This window comes from Anabrus simplex, chromosome 7, assembly GCF_040414725.1.
Source record: "Anabrus simplex isolate iqAnaSimp1 chromosome 7, ASM4041472v1, whole genome shotgun sequence".
Taxonomy (NCBI): Eukaryota; Metazoa; Arthropoda; class Insecta; order Orthoptera; family Tettigoniidae; genus Anabrus; species Anabrus simplex.
This window is the reverse complement of record NC_090271.1, coordinates 304,733,736-304,760,745: the sequence shown is the minus strand read 5'-3', so window position 1 is coordinate 304,760,745 and position 27,010 is coordinate 304,733,736. Positions and strand designations below refer to the sequence as shown.

The following is a 27,010-nucleotide window of genomic DNA, read 5'->3' as shown; positions in this document are numbered from 1 at the left end:
CGGACTCGCCGTTAAGGAGTGGGTCAATCTGGATCAACAGTACTTTGATGAACTAGTGGACAGTATGCATGCATCAGTGCAAGAGGACGTGCTACTGGGTATCAGAGGTGCTGGTGTATGATTGTACAACTTGCAATGTGTGGTTTTCATGAGCAACAAATGTTGTTTGTCTATATCTCTATTCCATCTGTTAGTAAGGGTTCGGGACATCTTATCACCAAGGCGATGCAAATCTTTTTTTGATATGTGCAGACAAAACGTGCCCGTGTAATGTGATTACTCGATGCATGTACGGAAACAAAAGAATGTGTGTTTATTTTTAAACGAGATTCCAAATACAAATGTTCACGTCTGCAACTCGTAGTAGTATTATTAGAAGAAACGGAGCATGATGCTAATAAAAGTGTTCAGTAAATTATAAAAAATACATACATACATACATACATACATAGATGGGTGAGCCTTCGTGGCTGAGGCGGCAGGGCGCCGCCCTCTCACAGCTGGTTTCCGTAGTTCATATCCCGGTCAATCCATGTGAGATTTGTGCTAGACAAAGCGAAGGCAGGGCAGGTTTTTATCCGGGTGCTCCGGTTTCCCCTGTCATCTTTCATTCCAACAGCACTTTCTAATATCATTTCATTTTATCTGTCAGCCATTAATCATTGCCCCAGAGATGTGCAATAGGCTTCGGCAGCCCCGTTCCAAAAGCGAGGCAAATGATTCACATACTCCTGAGATCAACTCTAGAAAGCAGTGAATAGGCGTGATGTCTTTCCAGTTATCATAGACTTTGGACCATCATCAAAGTGATTAATTAGGAGAAAAGATATAATAATAATAATAATAATAATAATAATAATAATAATAATAATAATAATAATAATAATAATAATAATAATAAGCCGGGCTGAGTGGCTCAGACGGTTAAGGCGCTGGCCTTCTAACCCCAACTTGGCAGGTTCGATCCTGGCTCAGTCCGGTGGTATTTGAAGGTGCTCAAATACGACAGCCCCGTGTCGGTAGATTTATTGGCACGTAAAAGAACTCCTGCGGGACTAAATTCCGGCACCTCGGCGTCTCCGAAGACCTTAAAAAGTAGTTAATGGGACGTAAAGCAAATAACATTTTTATTATTATTATTATTATTATTATTATTTATAATAATAATAATAATAATAATAATAATAATAATAATAATAATAATAATAATAATAATAATAATTGTACCGGAGGTGCACCTTCTCCGTGTATTTGAATTGGGCGCCTTTTAGAAGGCCATCTGTGATGTAAAGAAACCCTGAGGCGGTAGAGGTGGGATCCCTTGCTGAGTCCGAGGGGAAAACGAACCCTGGAGGGTAAACAGATTAAGAAAGAAAGAAAGATGAACAGCAGAAACAAATTGTGATTGTAGTAGTCCTCCACTCTCACCTTTGTAACTTCGGGAAAGTTTTCTGCACTTATCTGAAGGTGATAACCGTCCGTCACGTCTAGCGACCACGTTTGGCGTACCTCATCTTCACTGATTTTACGTACATTGAATGCATTGAGTAGTTAATTGCTGATAACTGCAAACTTTTCATTGTTGGTTCGTCTTTCACTATCGAAAGAGATCAGTTTCAATTCTTCATTCATTATATTGTGGTTGCGCTATGTGACAATATTTTAGCTTAGAACTCTGAGCAGAAGGGACTGTTTATTAACTACATTCATCGAGTAATCGTATTACATGCACACGTTTTTTTCTATTTAAACTCGGAATGTAAACAATTATAGCTATTCATAATTTAACACAACTTTGAAGCTTTTCAGTCTGTCAAAACACTAATTATAACACATTAATGACATGTTTCGTTCTTTGAGAACATCCTCAGATTCTATTAAATCACTTGTAACCAACCATGCCTATGTACAATACACCCTTATGTTCTGACAGTGATCCCCATGAGATACTTTCACCCCATCAACACAGTAATTGAAAGTTGGAGAACTTTTCCTCTTGGTGAAACGTACAACCTGACTTTTCACCTCGTTTACCACCATACCGTTGTTTGCTGTCCATCTCACAACATTCTCGAAAACATCATCCACAGAAAGTCTTATCTGTGATTTCTGTCGTCTAAGGTTGCTTGAAATTTATCGACGTATTTTCGTTCTAAGTGATACATGTGTTGCGGGTCAGTATTTATCCCCTGTACGGCTCCATGCATAAATGGTTAGCGTGCTGGCCTTCCCGGGTTCGATTCCCGACAGGGTCGGGAATTTTAACCATCATTGGTTAATCCCGCTGGCACGGGGACTGGGTGTATGTGTCGTCTTCATTATCATGTCATCCTCGTGCAGGTCACCTACGGGCATCAAATCAAAGACCTGCATCTGGCGAGCCGAACTTGTCCTTCGACACTCCATACGCCATTTCATTTTCATTTCTCCCCTCAACATAGTCAAATAGCGGTATTTCGAGGTGCAACAACGATATATAATTCTTCACTTATTGGGAACTTCTGCATTAGTCAGAACGTCGTACCAGTTGTAGACCTTGATTTACCGTACATAGCAATTAGAACTCTCACATTGTTCGCAGACTGTAAAAACTTATCTATGTCTTCTAAATTCCTTCCTAAGGGGTCGGTAGATGCAGAGTGGGTCTCGGCCCATAAGTGGCCACGGCTGGCCCGTGGTCCAACAGCTCTGCACTCTGACCGGCCAACCGAGCAGAGGAGGGGTGGCCACGGCTCTGTCCCTGTTCGGGAGACGGGACAGGGCTGGACCTCACGGCTGGCCCCAACCGTCGGTTGTCCTGAGAATGGTTTTCCATGGTTTTCCATTCTCATGCACTAAGGTGAATGCCAGGACAGTTCCTAGTATAGGCCACGGTCGTCAACCCTCTCACCTTCTCCGGGTATCTCCTTCACCGTCACAAAACTCCCGGCCTGAGAGACGGCGTCACCGTCTAAGAGGCCCGCCTCCACCTTCAGGGGAGGAATGAAAACATTTTATTAGTAGTAGTAGTAGTAGTAGTAGTCCTTCCTAATTCGCCATTAATACCAAAACACATCCTCGCTGCTAAGAATCTAAATTTATCATGAATAATTTCTATAAAATCATAGCTAGCTCAGGTGGTCTTCTGAGCCTAAGTTGGCAGGATCAATCCTGGATTACTCCGGTGGTATTTCAAGACGCTCAAATACGCGTATGTCACCTCGGCTTCTCCAAACACTGTAAAACGTAAAACCATTATTATTATTATTATTATTATTATTATTATTATTATTATTATTATTATTATTATTATTACAAGTTGCTTTATGTCGTACCGACACAGCTAGGTCTTATGGTGACGATGATATAGGAAAGGGTGGGAAAGTAGTAACCGTGGACATAATTAGGGTACAGCACCAGCATTTGCCTAGTGTGAAAATGAGAAACCATGTAAAAAATCCTCTGGACAGCCGACAGTGGGGTTCGAACCCACCGTCTCGCGAATTCAAACTCACAGCTGCGTGTGCACGTCCAACTCGCTCGTTATTATTATTATTATTATTATTATTATTATTATTATTATTATTATTATTATTGTATGACTTCACAAATGCATATATAAATTAAATATAAACTACAGTTTTTTTTTCTAGGGGCTTTACGTCGCACCGACACAGATAGGTCTTATAGCGACGATGGGATAGGAAAGGCCTAGGAGTTGGAAGGAAGCGCCCGTGGCCTTAATTGAGGTACATCCCCAGCATTTGCCTGGTGTGAAAATGGGAAACCACGGAAAACCATTTCCAGGGCTGCCGATAGTGCGATTTGAACCTACTATCTCCCGGATGCAAGCTCACAGCTGCGCGCCTCTACGCGCACTGCCAACTGGCCCGGTAAAACTACAGTTATAAAGTTAAACAACAAATACGCAGTTAAGGATTAAAATTCAGACTTGTGCATTGGGTGTCGTATTGTGAAAAGTCTCCAAACAATCTCGGAAAGCTGTCAGTAGGTAATTTTTCACAGCGTTTGTGATCCTTTGTTCATTTTCACCACAATCGAGGAGACGCTCGCTATCGTTGAATCCCGATGTTTTCATCATGAAAGCACATCTTCCGCGACCTATTCTCATTCGTGGCGTGGAAGATTTTAGCCCTCGACTTTTCTGACAGGTGGGTATTGTGAGATGGATGCTCTTTCCAAAATTACTTCAATTCGTTAATTGCACTAAAAAATTTCAATCATTGTAGCTCAGTCCCCGGCGATTTACGTGATTTTAATTCCATCTCTGGTAAAACTGTACAAGAGTGGTTTTTTGTAGAACTTAGCCTTGTTGAATTGAGTTCGACTCCTTGGCTGAATGGTCAGCGCTGAGGCTTTCGGTTTAGATGATCCCGATTCCCAGTAGGGTTGGGGATTTTAATCGCGTCTGATTAATTCTTCTGGCTCGGAGACTGAGTATTTGTGCTTGCCTCAACACTCTTCCCTTCATATTCATATGGGGCTATGCCCTTTCTCCATTCACCATCCCTAAATTGTAACTACAATTAGTGGAAAATAAATAATAATAATAATAATAATAATAATAATAATAATAATAATAATTCAGACAACATAACACACTATCAACCACCATAGAAATAGGGAATAGTGATGACATCCCTCCATATAGGGTTGGCGTCGGGAAGGGCATCCGATCGTAAAACAGGGCCAAATCCACATTTGCTTCACACTTCGCACTCGCGACACCACAGCTGTGGGAAAATGGTCTTCTTGAAAAGAAGTCCAATGGATTTTTTCTTTGTCGTGTATGAAGGAGCAGTAATATCTGGTAAGTACCGGGCGAGTTGACCGTGCGGTTAGAGGCTTTGAGATGTGAGCTTGAATCCGGAAGATAGTTGGTTCGAACCGCACTGTTGGCAGTCCAGAAGATGGTTTTCCGTGTTTTCCGATGAGGCGTGGAGGTGTGATCCCTCGCTGAGTCCGAGGGAAAAACCGACCCTGGAGGGTAAGCAGATAAAGAAGAAATATATATTTCATGTACGAATTATCTACAGCAGCTGGCGGCTGATACCACAGGTTATCTAGCGAACATGTTTGAACCTCGTGAGGAGTGATGGCTACCCCTGAGATATGCACTTGCTCTGGCTAGCCATGCAAATGGCTGTACCTTAATTAAGACCACGGCCGCTTCCTTCCCACTCCTAGGCCTTTCCTATCCCATCGTCGCCATAAGACCTGTCTGTGTCTGTGCGGCGTAAAGCAACTTGTAAAACAAATAAAAAATCTGATAAGACAGGTAGCCACTGGGTGGGAGCTGATCAAACAATTAGTTCGATCGATCCAGCCATTAAGAATTAATTTCCTTCAATATCATCTCTAAATCTTCTCATGGAAAATTTATGACAAGTTTGAATTTGTTATTGTGCACGCAGAAGAACAAAATAAATCCGTACGAGTTTTACGATCCCAGTTCACCAGTATGGTAGAAGTACTACTCACTACACGTCGTATTTGGGTTATGGCGGTGTTTTGTTCTTGCTTGCTCAACCAGTCTGCAGCGTTCAACGTCCCCATTTGCATGGCTAGCCAGAGCAAGTGCAGATCTCAGGGGTAGCCATCGCTCCTCACGAGGTTCAAACATGTTCGCTAGATAACCTGTGGTATCAGCCGCCAGCTGCTGTAGATAATTCGTACATGAAATATATATTTCTTCTTTATCTGTTTACCCTCCAGGGTCGGTTTTTTCCCTCGGACTCAGCGAGGGATCACGCCTCTACGCCTCAAGGGCAGTGTTCTGGAGCTTCAGACACTGGGTCGGGGATACAACTGGGGAAGATGTCCAGTACCTCTCAAAGGTGGCCTCACCTGCTATACTGAACAGGGGTATTGCGGGGGATGAGAAGATTGGAAGGGATAGACAAGGAAGAGGGAAGGAGTGGCCGTAGCCTTTCGTTAGGTACCATCCCGGCATTTGCCTGGAGGAGAAGTGGAAAACCACGGAAAACCACTTCCAGGATGGCTGAGGTGGGAATCGAACCCACCTCTACTCAGTTGACCTCCTGGGGCGGAGTAGACCCTATTCCAGCCCTCGTACCACTTTTCAAATTTTCGTGGCAGAGCCTGGAATCGAACCCGGGCCTCCGGGGGCGGCAGCTAATCACACTAACCAATATTTATTTATTTATTTATTTATTTATTTATTTATTTATTTATTTATTTATTTATTTATTTATTTATTTATTTATTTATTTATTTATTTTACATGGCGGAACTCAGGCTATGAAGCCTGCCATTCTGTTGGAGCTAACATCTTACATTCATCTGCATTTGAAATATGACATTTTACTTGCAATTAATTTTATGCCCGACTCCTTGACGGAATGGTCTGCGTTGAGGCCTTCGGTTCGAAAAGTCCCGGGTTTTACTCCCGGCCGGGTCTGGGATTTTAATCACGTGTGATTAATTTTTCTGGCTCGATGAGTGGGTGTTTGTATTTATCTCGACACTTTCCTCTTCATATTCAGCCACCACAGAACAAGCAATAGTGATCACATTCGGTTTGTGTCAGGAAGAGCATCCAGCCGTAAAACAGGGTCAAATTCACATGTGCGACGCCGTTCACACCCACGACCCCACAGGTGTAAGAAAAGCGCTGGAAGAAGAAGAAGGCTTACAATTAAACTTAAAACCAGGTTTTATAACCAGACTGCGGAGAGGTTTGTAATTTCATCCAGGCTTTTGGCACGCAGTCTAATGATTAGAAGTTATATACCACCACCTCCCCTACCCTGCCGGCCAGCATTCGGATGGTAAAAATGTTTCGACCAACGGGTCTCGAACCGGCTAACCAGGGTGTCAGACCGTTTAGACTTCAAAGCTTTAACGGTCATGGCCAACAGGCGGACTATTAAAAAACTAATCACCAACAAATGAAACGTTTTATAGCCTCCTCCGCCAGCTCCGCCTTACCAAAGTCCATCACCACCGCCGTAGCTGCAGGGGCGTAAGGAATGCGATACGGGCCCGCCTGCCTAAATAAAACTTTGGGCCCCTCAAATTAAATGTAAAACCATTAATATCTTTCTTTCTTTCTTTCTTAATCTGTTTATCCTCCAGGGTCGATTTTTCTCTCGGACTCAGCGAGGGGTCACACCTCTACCACCTCAAGGGCAATGTCCTGGAGTGTGAGACTTTGGGTCGTGGATAAAACTGGGAAGGAGGACCAGTACCTCACCCAGGTGACCTCACCTGCTGTGCTGAACAGGGGCCTTGTGGGGAGAATGGGAAGATTTAAAGGGATAGACAAAGAAGAGGGAAGGAAGTGATCGTGGCTTTAAGTTAAGTATCATCCCGGCATTTGCCTGGAGGAGGAGTGGGAAACCACGGAAAACCACTTTAGGACGGCTGACGTGGGAATCGAACCCACCTCTAGTCAGTTGACCTCCCGAGCCTGAGTGGACCCCGTCCCAGTCCTCGTACCACTTTTCAAATTTTGTGGCAGAGACGGGAATCGAACCCGGACTTCGGGGGGGGGGGCAGCTAATCAAACTAACCACTACACCACATACATTAATAACTTAATATACATTTAATTACAGCAGGTAGAATGAATGCAATATATTGTCAAGTTATATGAACAAAGAGATTATTCGTTATTGAAAGATTATTAAAAATCATGTTTAATAGATTTTACTTGACTCCTTCCCTGGTTTATCGCCTAAGCTGCCGAAATGCCAACCAGGCACTATTTAGATATTCGTATTTAATTTTAATTCGTTTAATATTTCAGTCACTGCAGAACTATTCTTACCGGGCGAGTTGGCCGTGCAGTTAGAGACGTGCAGCTGTGAGCTTGCATCCGAGAGATATTGGGTTCGAACCCCACTGTCGGCAGCCTTGAAGATGGTTTTCCGTGGTTTCCCATTTCCACACCAGGCAAATGCTGGGGCTGTACCTTAATTCAGGCCACGGCCGCTTCCTTTCCATTCCTAGGCCTTTCCTATCCCATCGTCGCCATAAGGCCTATCTGTGTCGGTGAGACGTAAAACAAATAGCAAAACAGGAAAAGAACTGTTCTTTGTAACCGATACCGATTTCTCGATTCGATTAGGCCCCTGCGAAACAGGAAAATATACCAACAAAATTAAATCAAAAACTGTACAAATAAAGTCTGAAAAATCTTAAACCGGACAATTGATTATTAACTAAAGCACAGAGAGCTCGTTCGAAAATGAGTTACTGCACAACTTCTCATTGGCATTACACACTGTTGTCGAATAAATGTTGTGCAATGTTTGTGCATAATACGATCTCAGGTGAACTACACAACCAGGAGTATCATTTTCATTGGTGCGATTATTTTTAAATAATTTGGTGCAGGTCTTTTCTGAGAGAGACAAGCATTTGTTTACAGCTGTGCTGTGTTACACTAAACTGCTGCTACGCGCTATCAAGTGGAAATTCCTCTGCGTACAAATTGTAAAAAGAAAATTCTATTTCGATTGATTATACAAAATCGCCCTAATCATTCTCGTGACATTAGGCTAGCTATGTACTATTTTTACTTTTCACGAGGAGTTTGTGAGTCTCGTTGCTTGCATTTCAGGCCCTGCAAGCCATAACTTTACGCCGTTGCGTAGCTGCCGTTAAGGTCTTCACTCGTAACCCAGGGCACGGGTTCCACAATGTACTCTGTGGGACAGGCTTCTCACCTGGACTTGGCAATCCTATCTCTTCGGCCTACTGAATGAAGGACGCCCACTCCCGTAGTGTGGATGCCCCACAAGAATTACTCAAGTGAAGGATGGAGAAGGTAACTCTATTTCCCTTGAACCACCGAGCTCGATAGCTGCAGTCGCTGAAGTGCGGCCAGTATCCAGTATTCGGGAGATAGTAGGTTCGAATCCCCTGAAGATGGTTTTCGGTGGTTTCCCATTTTAACACCAGGCAAATGCTGGGGCTGTACCTTAATTAAGGTCACTGCATCTTCCTTCCCTGCCCCATCGTCGCCATAAGACCTGTCTGTGTCGATGCGACGTAAAGCAACTAGCAAAAAAAAAAAAAAAAAAAAATCCCTTGATCCGGGTTAATGGTTGTGTATGACGGAATCTCAAAGGCAAACCTAGATGTCACCAAGAAGTGGCTGATGGTTTGAAGCTGAGCGGGATGACATATATTAGTTATTCGTTGGTTTTGCGTTACATTTGAGGGGGCCGAACTTTTGTTTTGGCAGGCACGCCCGTATCATATTCGCTACGCCCCTGCCTAGACAGACACATCTTTAAACAAAAAATCTAGGATAGGGAGGGTACCTGAAGATGAGGTCAAACCAGTGCAACGACTTCCCTGGTCAGAGAGCAGAAGAAATCTCACGTTAATAATAATGTTATTAGTTTCTACGTCCCAGTAACAGCTGTTTTACGGTTTTCGGAGACGCCGTGGTGCCGTAATTTTGTCCTGCTGGAGTTCTTTTATGTGCCACTAAATCTACCGACACGAGCCTGAACGCATTTGAGCACCTTCAAATACCAGCGGACTGAGCCAGGATCGAACCTGCCAAGTTCGGGTCAGAAGGCCAGCCAGAGCCACTCGGCCCGGCATTAAGAGAATGAAGGACATGTGGGCAAACACATAAACATGGTCCAATGAGGCCGTAACGATGTTTAAAAAACAGTTCATTATCTGTAATAATTTTTTCTTGATGTCCGCCTCTGTGGTGTAGTGGTTAGCGTGATTAGCTGCCACCCCCGGAGGTCCGGGTTCGATTCCCGGCTCTGCCACGAAATTTAAAAAGTGGCACGAGGGCTGGAACGGGGTCCACTCAGCCTCGGGAGGTCAACTGAGTAGAGGTGGGTTCGATTCCCACCTCCACCATCCTCGAAGTGGTTTTCCGTGGTTTCCCCACTTCACCTCCAGGCGAATGCCGGGATGGTACCTAACTTAAGGCCACGGCCGCTTCCTTCCCTCATCCTTGCCTATCCCTTCCAGGCTTCCCATCCCCCTACAAGGCCCCTGTTCACCATAGCAGGTGAGGCCGCCTGGGCGAGGTACTGGTCATACTCCCCAGTTGTATCCCCGACCAAGGGTCTGAAGCTCCAGGACACTGCCCTTGAGGCGGTAGAGGTGGGATCCCTCGCTGAGGCCGAGGGAAAAGCCGAACTTGGAGGGTAAACAGATGATGATGATGATGATGATGATGATGATGATGATGATGATGATGAAATTTTCCTTGATTCTATAATTGGAACCCTGGACAAAATGTAATGCATAAAATAAGATTACTTTAAAAAATTCCATCGTAACTCCCGGTAAGGGAGCAAAGCGCTCGGCAAGGAACCGTTTCATAATCGTGGGAGTGATATGTCAAATGTCGCTCTCCATGAGTCATGAGGAATGTACTGTAGACGTAGTTATTATCACATCTTCGCGGAAGTAGCCACAGCCGGATGGGAGAACATGTGCACCAGTCCAGATTTGTTTAGAACTTTAAAACGATACATGAACTCATTCTTCCATAAGTGGAATGATATATAAATAAACATTAGCGCAATGTGAGATCACAAAGTTCGTGGGCTCCGACCTTTGTCACACTCCATGACTTCTCTCTACGCTGTGAACTAAACTTTCTATTACGACACCTTACCGTGTGTTGTATTCTGTCACTTGTACATAAATCTCAGCTATCTGCCTTTGTCGAACTTGGGCATAAAATTGACAGAAATTACCGAAAGCCAGATCTACGTCTGGAGAGATCTAGTGTTACCAAAAAGCTATGTTTTCTGATATGTGGGGGTGATGGTGATATTTTAAGCGGAAGTACAACTGGGCAGCCTTTGTTTCTTAACATTAATCAGAGAGAAAATGGAAGAAATCCGACAATTCGGAAAATGAAGGAAGGGGCACGAAGCGCGTAAAGCCGAAAACTTCATAGGCCTCGCAAATCTAATATTGTCAGGATCGGAAGAGAACAAAATTTGAACAAGAGAGGTTGGATAGGAAGGATGAAATTTAGAAGACTGGCACAAAAAGTATTTCTTTTATTATTAGCTTTACGTCGCACCGACACAGACAGGTCTTAAGGCGACGATGGGATAGGAAAAGCCTAGGAATGAGAAGGAAGCGGTGGCCTTAATTAAGGTACAGCCCCAGCATTTACCTGGTGGGCAAATCTGAAACCACGGAAAACCATCTTCAGGTCTGCCGATACAAGAAAGTAGAATCAATGCCTCACCCAGCTAGGCGCCCAGTAGTCGCTAACCCAAGCTCCCAAGGTGAGATTCCCTGGAGTCTCCGTTTTAGTCATTTCTTATGAAAGGCAGGGAATACCTTGGATGTATTCTACCGCCACAACCCACAGGAAATGTCTTCTGGTATGGACTAGAAGTAGTTTATTACTTCAATCGATCTGTCTCAGTCTGATATTTGGCTATGAAAATACGAAAGTGGCTGATGTGTTAGCATTGTCAGTAATGCCAGCTTCATAAACGGAATTGTAAATAAGGGTTACAGATCTCTTCATACGGCTATGAATTTATTTAGGAATTGTAGTAAGGATGTAAAGGAGAGGGCGTATAAGTCACTCGTAAGACCCCATTTGGAGTATGGTTCTTGCGTATGGGATCCTCACCACGACTACTTGATACTACGTATATTACACTGCGACACTTACCTGTCTATTTTTGTCAAGTACATCGGCACTGTACTAGTCGATGGAGCCATTTCCGCGACTGAAAGTACTTTTCACAAGAAACCATCAAGGCAGGAACATTATATGTGATGAATAATTCCGATTTACTCGCAAAATAAAAAAAGTCTGCTACAGACCAACACCAGCTACGTAAGACACACACACACAGAACATAGACTGCATAGGCAACAATGTCCTTGTTATCAGTCACTACCTTTCTTCTCTATTAAAATACTTCGTACTTTTCCTTTGGAGTAATGGGCGGTTCATGAAGCTGCCTTAATAATAATGTTGTACCCATTGTTCAATTAATATCACTACTTTATTTTTTTTTTTCTAATGATATTTTCAATCATAGAAACATCATTAAATAGTACCGATAGCTCAAAATATCGGAACAAAACATCGATACTGAAATATCGAATATTGACATTTTCTCATATCGATAATATTGCAACATCCCTAGTCGCATACACAATGCTTGTATAGAAGTGGGTGATCGCCACGTACTCCGCTCAACGGCGTTGCTCACGCGGGACATTTAGATGCGTGGTGGTGTTGTTTTTCATTACATACTCGGGCAAAAATGTCGAGGGGGGGGGGGAGGGGTTCAGGCAACAACAGTGTGCGTCGAGTGACCAAGGGAGGTCGGATGGGAAAGATGAAACTGAGGAGACTGGCACAAGTTTTTGTTTGTTTACAAGTTGCTTTATGTCGCACCGACACAGATAGATCTTATGGCGACAGTGGAATAGGAAAGGGCTAAGAGTGCAAAAGAAGCGAACCACCTTCGGGGCTGCCGACGGCGGGGTTCGAACCGACTATCTCCCGAATGCAAGCTCACAGCTGCGCGCCCCTAACCGCACGACCAACTCGCTCGATACTGGCACAAGTAGGTGAATGGAATGCTAGACTCATCTAGAACCCCCTTGATCATCAAGAGCTACGCCATGTACAAGTTACACAAGTCCTGACAGACAAGTGATCTTTGCCCTGAGCATTAACGCCGAGAGATGCTGAGTGCAGTGCGCTTACGTGAAGAAAAAACAACAACATATAGCTGTAATGTGCGGCCAGCCACTGAGCTGATTGAATTGAATGAAGGCCAAGTGTTGTGCATTCCCCGCCACCTGCTGGAGAAAGCCAGTCACTAGCCTATAAAAAGGAGCGTTAACCTCGGGGATAACAACTACAATTACTTAGTGTTATGTCATTATCACAGCACAGGCCTCGGGTGGGTGCTTTCGCTTCGCAATAAAAAACAGAGAATCGTGAAACGGTCATTGACGTCTCTGAAATATAAACAATGAAAAAACGAACGTTAAAGATACCCTTCTTGATTAAGTCCAATCGCTTCATTTTATTCTACTGCATGTCGAATTTCGTATGTTTACTTTCTTCCAAAAAATGTTGAAAGTGGAACTTCACGATACTGTAGTTTCTGACGGCACTTGACTTCTACCTACAGACCTTTTCATATCAGCCGGGCTGAGTGACTCCGACGGTTGAGGTGCTGCCTTCTGACCGCAACTTGGCAGGTTTGATCCTGGCTCAGTCCTGTGGTATTTAAGGATGCTCAAATACATCAGGCTCGTGTCGGTGGATTTACTTAGACATGAAAAAACTCCTGCGGGACTAAATTCCGGCCTCTGGGCGTCTCCTAAAACCGTCAAAAGTAGTTAGTAATAGGACGTCAAAACAATAACATCTATATATTAAAAGGGTTTACTAAAACAGGTTCGACCAATCCGTACGTCCTTTCTACTGGACGAATTTGCTTGATTTTTGCTTTAATCTCTCTTAAATTACCTGCGGGTGAATTATGAGTCATTGCTAGGTATCTGAGACCAGTCACGTTTGATTAATCATAAAATCAAGTCATTAAATTGTATCTCCGATAATTGCAGGCGAAGGTGTATACTAGCCCGCAATACAGTCTGTACTTAGCGGGTTTCACACAGTTAAGGCGCAATATCTTTACGTTAAGATATCGGCGAAGCTAAACGATTAGAAATGACAGTGACTATAGACAAACTTGAAATTTCAATTGAAATTTCAACATACGACTTGTGACAATCTGGAGAGAAATGCCGTGGGAGTAAGACACGCCCATCACCCCTAGGAATGGAGTGGAGAGGTAGTAAAACTAATCGAAAACGGCCTATGTTGTTGTAGAATCCATAGTTTTCGGAGTCTAGGGACACTCTGGATGACATTGAAGTACAAGTTCAGCCTCGATCGGCATTCGGGTCATAAGGGGTGAGAAAGGAAACGTCCAAAATGACAGACATCAGTACTGAATTTACAGTTTTGTTGTTTTCTATGCTGATTGGTAATAGTTCCAATGACAGTTGGAACCGTATACTTCACATCTATAGCGCTAAGTATAAATACATACAATTATCACTTATTTTTATTTTTGAAAGATCAGTTACTTGTCAGCTAATTTGGACTGCCTCAAGTAGGAAGTTCTACGCCAAACAAAATAATGTAAAAGGAAAACTTCAAGTGAAACACGCAACAGTAACTCTAAAGCTACCAAATAGTGAGTGGCAACGCGGTTTGTGTTACGTAGCTGACATTCTGGAGATAGTGGCTTCGAAATTTATTGTTGCAGCTCAAAAGGTGGTTTCCATGGTTTCCTATTTTCACACCAGGAAAATGCTGGGACTGTACCTTACTTAAGGCCACGGTCGCTTCCTTCTCACTCCTAGCCCTCAGACTCGGTAAAATGCAACGTCACGATAAAGAAATCTACAAAAACAAAAACACTTCACAGATAATCAGCAGGTAAAACAAATCCTAAACGTAAACGTTCAAAATAGTACCTGGGCAACGAATGGGGCTATTTCAAATCGAGACACGCAGTACGGGTCCTCTAGATGTTTACTAGTTGGCTACACATTGGGGCAATCACATAATAGGGTTTACAGATCGCTTCACATGGTTATGAGGGTATTTAGGGGTAGGGATGTAAAGGAGAAGGCACATGAGTCACTGGCAAGACCCCAATTGGAGTATGATTCTAGTGTATGGGAACTACGCCAAGACTACTTGATGCGATAACTGGAAAAAATACGAAGGAAAGCAGCACGATTAGTTCTGGGTGATTTCACGAAAAAAGTGTTACGAAAATGTTGCAAACTTTGGGCTGGGAAGACTTGGGAGTAAGGAGACGAGCTGTTCGACTAAGCGGAATGTTTCGAGCTGTCAGTGGAGAGATGGCATGGAATTATATTAGTAGACGAATAAGCTTGAACGGAGCTTTTAAAAGTAGAAAAAGTCACAAAATGAAGATAGTTGGAAATCAAGACAAATTGGGGCAAATATTCGTTTATAGAACGAGGAATTTAGGACTGGAATAAATTAGCAAGGGAAATGTCTGGTACATTCCCAATTTCTTTGAAATCATTCAGGAACAGACTAGGTAAAGAACTGTTTGGGAATCTGGCACCTGGACGACTGCCCTAAATGGAGATCAGTAGCGACTATTGGTGATATGAACGAGTCACTACATTTATCCATTGATTCTTGATGACATTGATTCTTTTACGGATGTCATCGACTGTTTGAAGGGCGAGCCTTGGACTGGTATAATGTGTTCATCTTAATAATAATTAAATAAAAATAAAAACATTCAAGAAACAAACCCCGTGACACAACAGCTCTGATGGACCTTGGTTGCTCACCCGGAAGACCCGCAGATTGTGCGGTGACATGTGGTCAGCACGATGGAGCCTCTCGGCCGCTATTCTTGGCTTTGCAGACCGGCATCACCATCCAACCGTCGGGTACATCCTCAATTCTAATCACGTCGCCTGAGTTAACAGTGTTCAGTTCCAGGTAAAAATCCCTAACCAGGTCGGGAATGGAACCCCTAAACCACACGGCAGGCCCAAAGAAATTCAACATAGTAAGAAATAAAATATGAATATTGTTAAGTTAGCACCAACAGGTTTGAGTGAAAAGTGTCTCTATCTGTTGTATGCCACGGATTCACACTAACGTTAACTTTAATGTATACTGCAATGTGCTAGAACACCATTAAAGATATCAGAATGATTGTAAAAATTTTGCAGACTTTTTGACGGCCATTTTCACACCAGGCGAATGGTTTGGTTGTACCTTAATTAAGGCCCCGGTCGCTTCCTTCCCAGTTCTAGCGCTTTCCGGTCCGGCTCTCTGGCTTTCGGGCCTCGGGCTCCGGAGTTCGATTCCCGGTTGGTCATGGGATTTTCATCATAAACGCTTTAATTTCCTTGGTTAGAGGACGTGGTGCTTTAGCTGTTCGCCGCAACATTTCTGCAACTCACACAACATGCAGCTCCCCATGCACGGCAGACGACACCCACCCTCATCAGAAGGTCTGCATTACAAGGTCTGAAGCCGACTGTAATAGCCACAGGTTTTTTCTAAAAAACTTCCCCGTTTCATCATCGACGAAAATCGGCTTCTGTTAGTGCGACGTTAAACAACAAGTAACAACAACCAAAACCATACTATTTCTACTAATTTAGACTTTACGATTGTCCTCAGAAGTTGAATATCTTCTTGTCCAATGTCTCTCTCAAGTCCAGTTTGTTTAATAGTTTTTGAAATCACATAGTCCTGTTTAGCATGTAAGTCTTTTTCTGCTTTAGGTTTCACTGCTGTTCCCACAGTTTATAATTTCATTTCATCGTGAAAGAACTGGTCCAAACGGGTAACCTTTTTTTTTCGTTCAAACGTCCTGTTAATTGGCTTTAAACATTAAGAACCTGCTTCAGTGCATGCCTCTGTCTACAGTTCCTTGGCTTTGCAGTTAACTTATCAGATGTTTCGGGGTTTACCCATACATGTTTTAACCTTTTATGCCTGTTCAGTTTTTCTGCCAAGAATCCTTTCGACGTCTAGTTGCGGTACTTCTCTTCTTTCACTTTGGAGCGCATCAACTCGATGTTATACTCTTTGGAACAAGTCCCCTTCTTTCCTTCTTCAAATCAAATAATTTCCCAGTATTTGGCAAGAAATATGGCTTTCTTGAGTTTTCGGCTAATGCTCTTCGTCGTAGGGCGGAGTCCTGTGAGTGACCTACGTGTTCATGTCGTCCGTTGAATTAATCATTGCCGATTTTGCAGATACGTTTGATAGAGTGGACCTCCAAAAATCCCCCCTCACCTCCTTAGCATGTACTTTAAGGTTTGTTCCTCACGGTACCGAACTAAATCTGAACTGTCTGCTCACGCAGTAGCATCGATGCTGTTCCTACAGAAATCCAGAACTAATTCTGAACAGTGAGTTCTGAATTCACGCTCTTCCCACTAAATTCAGAGCTAGTTCGGAGCAGTTCTCGGTCAAGGCCACACGTCGCACCGACACAGATAGGTCTTATGGCGACGAAGTTGATTGACTATGTTTGTAAGTACAAGAGATATAAGTAGAATTTTGTAAACAATATAAATTTATTAAGTATGAGCTGTGTGTTTAATAGAAAAAATCGTTAGTGTAAATTGTATAATATTTTATTCTAGGAAAATATCTTCTTCTCTTGTTAATTTAAAATTTAGTGTTTGACAATAATGTACGTATTTAGTGTACTATTTCCCACCAAGGTAGACACCTCATTTGCAAATAAAGTGATTTTGATTTTTGATTTTGAAGGCCTAGGACTGGGAAGGAAGCGGCCATGGCCTTAATTAAGGTACAGCCCCATCATATTCCTGGTATGAAAATGGGAGACCACGGAAAACCATCTTCAGGGCTGCCGACAGTGGGCTTCGAGGCCACTATTTCCCGGATGCAAGCTCACAGCCGCGCGCCCCTAACCTCAATATTATATTATATTATATTATATTATATTATATTATATTATATTATATTATATTATATTATATTATATTACGATAAACCATAGCAAGAGACGAGATATAAGAACTTTACACAATTCCGCTCAGAAAATGTGCCGGTAGACAGACACAGAACAGAGGCAGCACTTGCTTGCGATGCACGTGAATACTGACCCGCAGCACATTCACCAGAATTGTACAGACGGATACTTTGCTCTCGATAGACGATTAACCGAATAATAAAATGTTATTGTTTTTACGTCCCACTGATTACTTTTGACGGTTTTCGCAAACGGCTTGGTACCGGAATTTCTTCCAGCAGGAGTTCTTTTACGTGCCAATAAATCTAGCGAATAACTGATGTATCCGCAAATTATATTAGCCGAACTTTTGTTAAAGGGCGTAATTTAAAATTATGCTCAGTTCTTTCTTGAACTACATTGGCTTTACCGAGCAAGTTGGCCCCGCAGTTCGCGTCACGTAGCTGTGAGCTCTTATTCAGGAGATGGTTGGATCGAATGCAATCTTCCGCAGCCCCGAAGATGATTTCCTGTAGTTTCTTGATTTGACACCAGACAAATTCTGCGGATGTAGCTTAATAAAGGCCACGGCCGCTACCTCCCAGTCCTATCTCCTTCCCATCCCGGCGTCGGTGAAACATTCCACGTGTTGGTGCGACGCTAAATCGCTAATAAAAATAAATAATAATATGGGCAGTCCTGTCCACCACACGTAAAAACCGCCTGCTGTTTATATCCACGCACAATATTTTTGAAAAAATGTATTGACCACGCTTTTGTTACAGCAATTGACATGATTCGTGGGTTCCTCCTATTCACGAGTGTATTTTAAAATTTGTATTCACCTCGCTTTCGTTAAAGGAAGTGAAGTGGTTCGTAGATGTTTCTTGAACAGCACGCAGTTCACACAAAGTGTTGGGCGAGCTTTTGTGTTGTAGATTCCTGTCCCTGTCTCATAACATCCCGTGACTTTTCCTCAGGCACGCCTGCACTTGGTAACAGTTAGCACGCATGTGCTTATTTCGATCATTGTTAGCCTGACGAGGAATGCTTTTAGAGCCGAAGATAATCTTTTAGTATTACATGCAGTCAATAATATGGGTAATTGTGCAATATTTCGTATGTCCTGACATCAATACAGTTGAAAATCCACAGCCTGTTTCTAGTCATTCAACTGGGTCATCAATGTAATGAATGAAACCGCCATCAAGCTGCGAGGATCGGAATTTTGCCGGCTACTGAAGCCTATCGCACTCCTCTGGGGCAATGATTAATGACTGACAGATGAAATGAAATGATATTGGAGAGTGTTGCATCATCTTGACTTCTTCGAGAACTATAAACGTATCAATTAGACTTATTATTATTATTATTATTATTATTATTATTATTATTATTATTATTATTATTACCTTCCTCTTTCTCCTACAATGAATATGAGCTGATAACTGCTGTTCCGATATCAGGAGCATATAAGGTGGACTTAAATTTAAGGTTTTGCTAGGCTTATTATTATCATCTCCATCATTAGATAGAGTTCTTGGAAAAGTGTAGGACATATTTCCTAATCGAAATGAATATAATTAGTTCATTTTAAACGTTTATTTTCAACTTTAGCGCAGAATATTTTTTTATATTAAAAATGCTTACACTAATTTTACCAACAATTAGTTATCTATTTACAATCGTCTGCTTCAGATACATTTGTTCATTTGGAGGCTGAGGGGGCTCCATATTTTCAGAATAGTATGTAGCTTTCTACGGTTTGATATCAGAAGACATCATTCCAAAGAAATTAGGCAAGTGCGAGTAAAATCCTAGTAAAATCCTAACAAAATTGACTTGACCGTCTTTATCTTTTATTCGAAGTTTATTTTTCTCCTTCTTCCACAAACTTCTCATCTGTGAGAAAATCCTCTCAATGGTAGTTTTAAAGACAGGCAGACGCAAGCAGGTCAACACCTCTTATTACTGTTCAAAGTATCTTTACTTAAGAGTGCAGAAGTGTGCAAAAGTGTGCAAAAGTGGAAAAGGTCAAGAGAGAACGGGAATTTAAAAATTACGCGTTAGATATTTCAGCTCCATCAGTGAAAAATGGGATACTTTGTGTTTAAATTACAAAAATATATAAATCAATCAGGACTATCTCGGGTAAGACGATACTTTAAAACAACGTTTACTTCCACCAGCTGACTGTAGAGAGCCACTTGCTGCATGACAGAGAGGACGTGTGGGCGTGTGTGAACGCTTACGTCATGCTATCCTGTGCGCTAAGATAGGGCACATCCCTCCAGGCAGCTGGAGACAAGGCGACAGCACTGGAATAGACATTACGTAACCGTATTAAGAGAATGGCGTTGGACAGTTGGAGTGCACCACGCAAAACTTCCACACTCGACTGCTTCCTCTTCATCTCGGTTTCCCAACAAGGCTATCAAAATAGGGCTAGAATACAAAGGAATACCCATATACCCAATATTCTCTATAAAACTCTCTTTTGATCTGAATTTTGCAGCAGGAGTAAGCGAGGTCAGTGGTTCGACTCCTCATTCCTGCTGCCAAAGGAGAACGAGCACAACATTCTCCCACTTCAAGCCACGGCTAGGGGTGTAACGAATATGACACGGGCCCGCCTGCACGAAATACAACTGAGCCCCCTCAAAGAAAACCTATCAATAATACATATAAAAACTTTAATGCAATTTATATCCATTTAATATATACAAAAGACTACAACATTTTGGAAATTCTCCCTTAAATTATTTTATTGAATAATTTAACAATGCTTTTTAGGATATGCCTATTCTTCGCCACTTGCTTCCAAAATTCGTTAGTGATATCCGAAATAGCTCCTGCTGTACCATTTTCACCTTTCTCTAAAATCTTTTCCACTTTTCTATCGACATTTCCTTATCTAATGTGACCGCAGTGCATCTCCCGATATTCCATTCTCTTCTATTTTCGCACTCCATCCGTCTTCACCCCCCCCCTCCTTCCCATTAACTTCTTATAATACTCCACCCAGTTAGCCCAGTTAGCATGACTTATTTCAGCTTGCCGAACAACTTTCTGCATTCCATATATCCGCTTAATTGTACCCCACACGTTTCTACTTCCATTGTGTTAGGAATTTCTATTCAGCTCAACAACTCTTTACTTCTTCTTTGACTTTCTCCGCTGTACTCCCCATATGTCTTCAATGCTTTCATTTCTTCGCACTGTTTATGTCTGCACTCGTCATTGTACCATCCCTTGTCTGTTATCCTCATCCTCTCCTTTACCCGTATCTTCTTCCCCACCGTCTTTATAGTGTTTTCTATTAGTTTTACTGCCACACCAGTTTGGTTATTCTCAGTCATTGAATCTATTCTCCATCTTTCACTATCCGACCTGTTTCTGCTTCATAACCTCTTTCTTTAGTCACTCTCTCCATCTGAATTTAGCGTCCGACTCGTTGACTGAACGGTTAGCGTACTGGCTTTTCGGTTCAGAGGGTCCCTGGTTCGATTCCCGTCCGGGTCGGGGATTATAACCTTAATTGGTTAATTCCAATGGCACGGGGGCTGGGTGTATGTGTTGTCTTCATCATCATTTCATCCTCATCACGACGCGCAGGTCGCCTACGGGAGTCAAATAGAAAGACCTGCACCTGGCGAGCCGAACCCGTCCTGAGATATCCTGGCACTAAAAGCCATACGACATTTCATTTCCTGAATTTAGCAACTGTTCTTTCTTTGAATTTCATCGTGCTGTTTGTTACGGCACTGTCCTCTCTATAATTTACGCTGACAGTAATGTGACTCTCCCCATTCCTCAATCTTCATGCCTCTAATCATAGGCAACGCATTCCTAGAACATAACGCCAAGTCTATAACACTACCCCCTGTCTCCGTTATGTATGTCAGGTTCCCATCAACCACCACATTATCTCTCATTTCTCTGTTTGTTAAATTTGAATTCTTATTGCCATTTTTCACTTATTTTACAAAATTCTTCTAGTGTTCTCTTGCTGCTGAATTCTGCCTTTATTGTTTGTCTTTCTGTGTCTTTCACTCTTTTGACTATCTCATTGAACAATTTCCTGTCATCCTTTGATTTCTTTCCCAATAGTACCCCACTCCTATGTCGTCTAGTAACTTCTTCACCCCATCAACCTGGTAACCCTCATTTTGATATTCCATTTGGTTCCGATACGTTATACCTAGTATTTTACCTCCTGGCCCCCTTTTTAGTCTCAATCATTAAACTGTTCTTTTCACAATATCTACTCGTATACTCACACATCATTCTCATTCCACTATTTGCAGTACAGCTTGGCAAGCCTATAATTATTTTAGCAAATTTACCTACCACTACATCTAATGCTGCAATTTCATGATCTATCCCTCTAATTTCTGATCCATACAATAACTTTGCTTTAATTACTGAATTAAATAGGTCGTTTTACTGCACTTTATATTCGATGTTTGGTACCCAGTATTTTTATACTAGCCAAACCACTTACTCCTACATTTCCAATCAACTCTGAGTTCCGGAGCTATAATCCTGAATGTGACAACGTGACTTCGTCACACTAAGGCTCGAATATACACTCGCGATCGGAAGAATTCCGGGTGGAAAGAGAAACAAGCAACGTTTGGGCGCGTGGACTTTGGCCAAACTTGAGAATGGAGAAGAGACAAGCGGCACGATGTCACATGTGTTCGTATTTCAGGAAGTGTAGTTTGTGACGCGACGCGCGCACTGATCGTTCATACTCAACTGGCAGTTTCTCGGGAACCGATTTAGATGTTTATATGATTAAACATTCTGTTGATACTGGCTTTTCGTAATCAAGGAAAACAATTAACAAACTGTCATTTCATTATAAAAAAATATGCACTCCTTTGTTTCATTTAAGACAGTTTATTATAATATTATGAGAATATCATATTTTATTTATTACAACTCGCCTAACATTATTCTTTAATATTTTGGTTTTTTGAAGAATATTCTTTACTTACAAGTCTTTGTAAATGTAAGCATTCCTGTATCTTTTATTTTTACACATACTTTATCGCTCGGTTTGTTTCATCTCAATTTCTTACGTTCACATTTTATACCCGAGCATATTTTAGTGCAAAATACCGTATATTAATTCTTCTTTTTACAGTGTTCGCGAAAGTATTAAAGTAGTTTAATTTAATAGTCCTATATTGGTGAAAGTAAGGGCCATTCTTTCTTACAGTGGTTGAGTGCAATGTCATTTAGGGTCGAGATCGCTAACATTTCTGCACACAAGGATTACATAGAAACAGGAGAATTTGACACTCAGTGGGTCGGTAGATGCAGAGTGGGTTGTTGTCCCATATGCTCTCTACTCTGACCGGCCAACCGAGCAGAGGAGAGGTGGTCACGGCTCTACCGTGGCTCTACGCCTCTGCATTCGGGAGACGGGCCTGGGGCACAGTGCTGCATTTCTCGCCTGGCCTCGCCCGTCGGCTGTCCTGAGAATGGTTTTCCGTGGTTTTCCACTCTCCTGCACTAAGGCGAATGCCGGAACAGTTCGTAGTATAGGCCACGGCCGCCCACCACCTCACCCTCTCCGCACATCTCCTTCACCGCAACAAATCTCCCGGCCTGAGAGACGGCGTAACCGTCTAAGAGGCCCGCCTCCCCCTTCAGGGGAGGAATGAAAATGTTTCGTAATACTGTAGTAGTACACTCAGTGAGTTGACATGTCTGTGTTCGTTCTCTGTGTCTCCCCTCGCTCTTCAGGTGTGTACATGTATGCATGTTTGCTCTGACCAATGATAAAGAGTGTAATCCGGTACTGAAAGTTCTGAAAGGCTGTATAGATTTCCTTGCCTGAAATTAATATTTCTGGCCACTAGTTATTAATGCACGTCAGTGTACATACGTCTGATTTGGTGTATGTCTCGTCAAAATGTAGCGCACCTCCCTGAAATGCTGTACTGAGTCTATAAATATATTTCGTAAAAAAATACACTTGCAGTGTGTGTAGTCCCACCTTGATTAAATTTCATTCGACTAATGTTATTTTAAGTGTTGCAGATACCACATCAACTTCCTGGCACGAAGCAAGAGGTGAACAGGTACTGTATTATCCTCGCTGTAAGTACACCGAACCACTTTCCCCCGGTATTTCTGTGCTGCAGACGTCTTCCCTCTCCCGTTGAGCTGAACTATATGAATGTTCTCTGTTTCTAGGGCGACCCTGGTGTACCTGGTTTACAAGGAGCTCCTGGCATTCCGGTAAGTTTAACAACAGCATCCAGCTTTCATCTTCTAGAAAATAGGCTCACATTCAGAACGGTGTTTGACAGCAAACCAAATAGATCACTAAAATCAGGTCCTTTCTGTAATTTTCGGCAGAAATGTGGATTCGGAATTCAGGGAAAGACAGCTAATTGAATTGGCCAATTTTATAAGAGGACCTTCTCCACTTTTTGATTGAAATGGGCGTGCTGTGAATTCAAAATCCGTACACGTACAATCGGTGCGCATTCTATTCTTGAAGCACATTCCTCTATCCTTTATGTACAAGCGCAGCATGGTACTCAGATTTTAACTCCCTTACTGTTGTCATTTCTAACAGAGATGCAGTCTTTTCACCAAAAGAGTACTATGTAGGTGGTAATGTTAACTGCACCAACTAGGGACATAGTGGATACAAAAGAAGTATTCGATGTCAACTGAATATTAGATTAGAGGGGGCCTTTGCGGAGAAGTAAATCGCTCTTCGAGGGTATCTTTGATTCATGCTAGCAACTGAAGAAACCTAGGACTTGATAAATACGTTTTAAGGGAACTGTAGGCGGTAAGAATAGTAAGGGTATATCAAGGAGATTAGAGTAGATGTGGGATGTAGCAGTTACGTAGAAATTAAAATGTTAGCACGGGATAGGGCGGCATGGCAGGCTGCAACAAATCAGTCTATGGACTGATGATCCAAATAACAACAACAACAACAACCCCATATATCTCTGGCTATATGGGAGCCAGTTCCGTTGCGAAGACAGGAAGCTGTCTTATGGTGTCCAAGGCCGGTCCAGCCGTCTTAATGGCTCGTTAGTTAGGTTCAACTCGCTAATGCCCTGGGCACGCTCTTCGCGACTTCTTCTCGCGTTTCAGTTAACACTCCTTATTGAAATACATGCGCACATCTCATCAATCTATAAGTCCTTACATTACGCTTCACCGGGTGCACTTGCTGCTCACATCTTTATATCATACGCCTTCTTCATGTTATAAAGCATGACACATTGAACGTAATAATATAAACGAAAAGTTCGTATCAAGCCTTGCAAATACCGGACGTCCTCGAACAAAGAAGAGAAGACACTTATATTCTACAACAATTCCTAATAATCTCTTTGCTCAACTCCTTACGGAATATCGAGTAGAGTATGCTTCGGCTAAACAGCGGCTGGTTGCAGCTCTACATTCGGGAGGTGGAGGTGTTTGCCGTAGTTCTCCATTCTCCTGCACTTAGGCGAATGTGGGGACAGTTCCTATTTTAGGCCACACTCGCACCCTCCTTGCCTTTTCCGCGGCGTTACCGTGTAGGAGGTCCGCCATACCCCTGTCCGGGTATGGAATGACAACTTTAACCCAACACCACCTCCATATTGTGCTTGCAATACACAAATTGAAAACTATTATCATTAATCGCTATCGGTAACTTACAATTAATTCTCCCTCTACGTATGCATAGAATGGACTTCTCCGATTAGATTCAGATATTTAGATTGATGATGTCACGGTCTCGAATTGTAGACATGATAACAACCTTTTGGGATTTTGCCTTATCAAGAAAACAAGGCGAAATTATTTACATTTCGCAAAGGATTTCTGCGAAAACGTAAAGAACTTCACCTTGTTTTCTGACATGGCAAAATCTCAAAAGCTTATTATCATGTCTAGATTCAGATACCTTTATGATTAACGGCATCCCTGTAATGATATAACAGAGTTTTGATATTAAAAACCACAACTCCCGTAACGAGATGGTTTATTACCACTATTATTCTACCTTGTTATTGAGAAGATCATTCTGTAAGTTCAACTGCTCAATTTCAGTGGCCGCCGGGTTTTTTCCTAGAGTATGCAGACAATGTGGTGCTCAAATAAGTCACATGGAAGAACTGAAATCTATGAGCATCTAAGAAGTTTAATTTATTTATAAGGAAGAAAATAAAGAATACTTCTTGCAAACCCGCAAGCGACTCGATATAACTGAAGGAATGTCAGCCTTGCACCTTAGAAATAAGGGGTGCAAGAGAGTACATTTCAAATACCTAGGCTCACTGTGTACTGAAAACAAATTACTAGAAGAGGAAATCAAGTCACGTCTGCAAGGTGGAAATTGCTACTACTACAGCTTCAGAATCATGCGACCTATCAAAAAATCTCAAAATTATATTGTATAAAACCCAGATTATTTTCGTTTTTTTGTATAGTTGACAGACCTAAGTATACGGAAGCAAGATATCGATGAACTTCGAGTGTTTGAGGGGAGGATACTTCGAAGTATTTATGATCCTATGAAACATGCAGGAACAGGAGAGTGAGGAATAAGGCACAAAACCAAACGTGAGTAAATGTACTAAGATGCAGACATCGTTGGGTTTCTGTAAATCAAACTACTCCACTGACGCGACATGTTGCTAAGAGGGAAACCGTCATTGTCCGAAAGCTATTCCAGATTTCAAACCTGATGAAAGATCACTTTATCGTCCTCAAGTAAGATGACGGAATTGGATACAAGAGTACATTCGAAAGATGGACGTTAGCAAAGACTGGAAGGAATATACAAAAATACATCGCTACTGGAGAAGATTTGTGGGAATCCTGCGCTCCTTTGGACCTACTCTGTAATTGCGAGGATATATAATTTTGTGTGGCTGTCGCTAGTCTACATCTGCCCCTTAATTATCGGACTGATATAATAATCGTATAAATCACATGGATTCGTTGCTGGGCAGTCTACTGTACTCCGTGTTGCATTGTTTGCTTCTTCACCGGGTAACAGATGATCTCTGTTCTTACAAGGCTGCAGGAACTGGTTGTAGGTTATTTATATACTCACTCCTATGGACATCTTAATTCCGTTAAATTACTCAATGAGACGACGTTAAGTAGTATTTATTCCATATCCATAATTAAATACGTCATAATTAGTCATTTCGTAAAGAAAACCAACATTATTATCTGGAAAATTTGGGTGATGGCGTAATTGGCTTCGAAAAGGAAATATTTTTATAGTTTATTTCTTTCACTTATTTTACTGGGTTTTATATGTACACTTCCTGACACAGAAATTGATTGAATGAAAAAATTTGAAAGTCTCCGAGCACAAGCGCGACCCAAAGCCGGAAGGAAGGAACACATTGGCTTTGCTAATTAATAGAATGCCCTTCAAAAGGAATGGGATGGCACTGAATCCTCCTATTGTGAAACGTTAGTTCTTTCAAGACAATCCTAAGATGGGCGTC

At 42.1% G+C, this 27,010-nt stretch overlaps 1 protein-coding gene across 1 annotated transcript in view; it reads left to right on the top strand.

The window, feature by feature from the left end:
• Positions 1 to 27,010, top strand: part of LOC136877597 (collagen alpha-5(IV) chain) — a 570,940-nt gene that overhangs the window by 339,549 nt on the left and 204,381 nt on the right. The window contains exon 3 of the mRNA XM_067151761.2: positions 23,724 to 23,768. Within this exon, the coding sequence (XP_067007862.2) occupies positions 23,724 to 23,768 (45 nt within the window). The remainder of the gene's footprint in view (positions 1 to 23,723; positions 23,769 to 27,010) is intronic.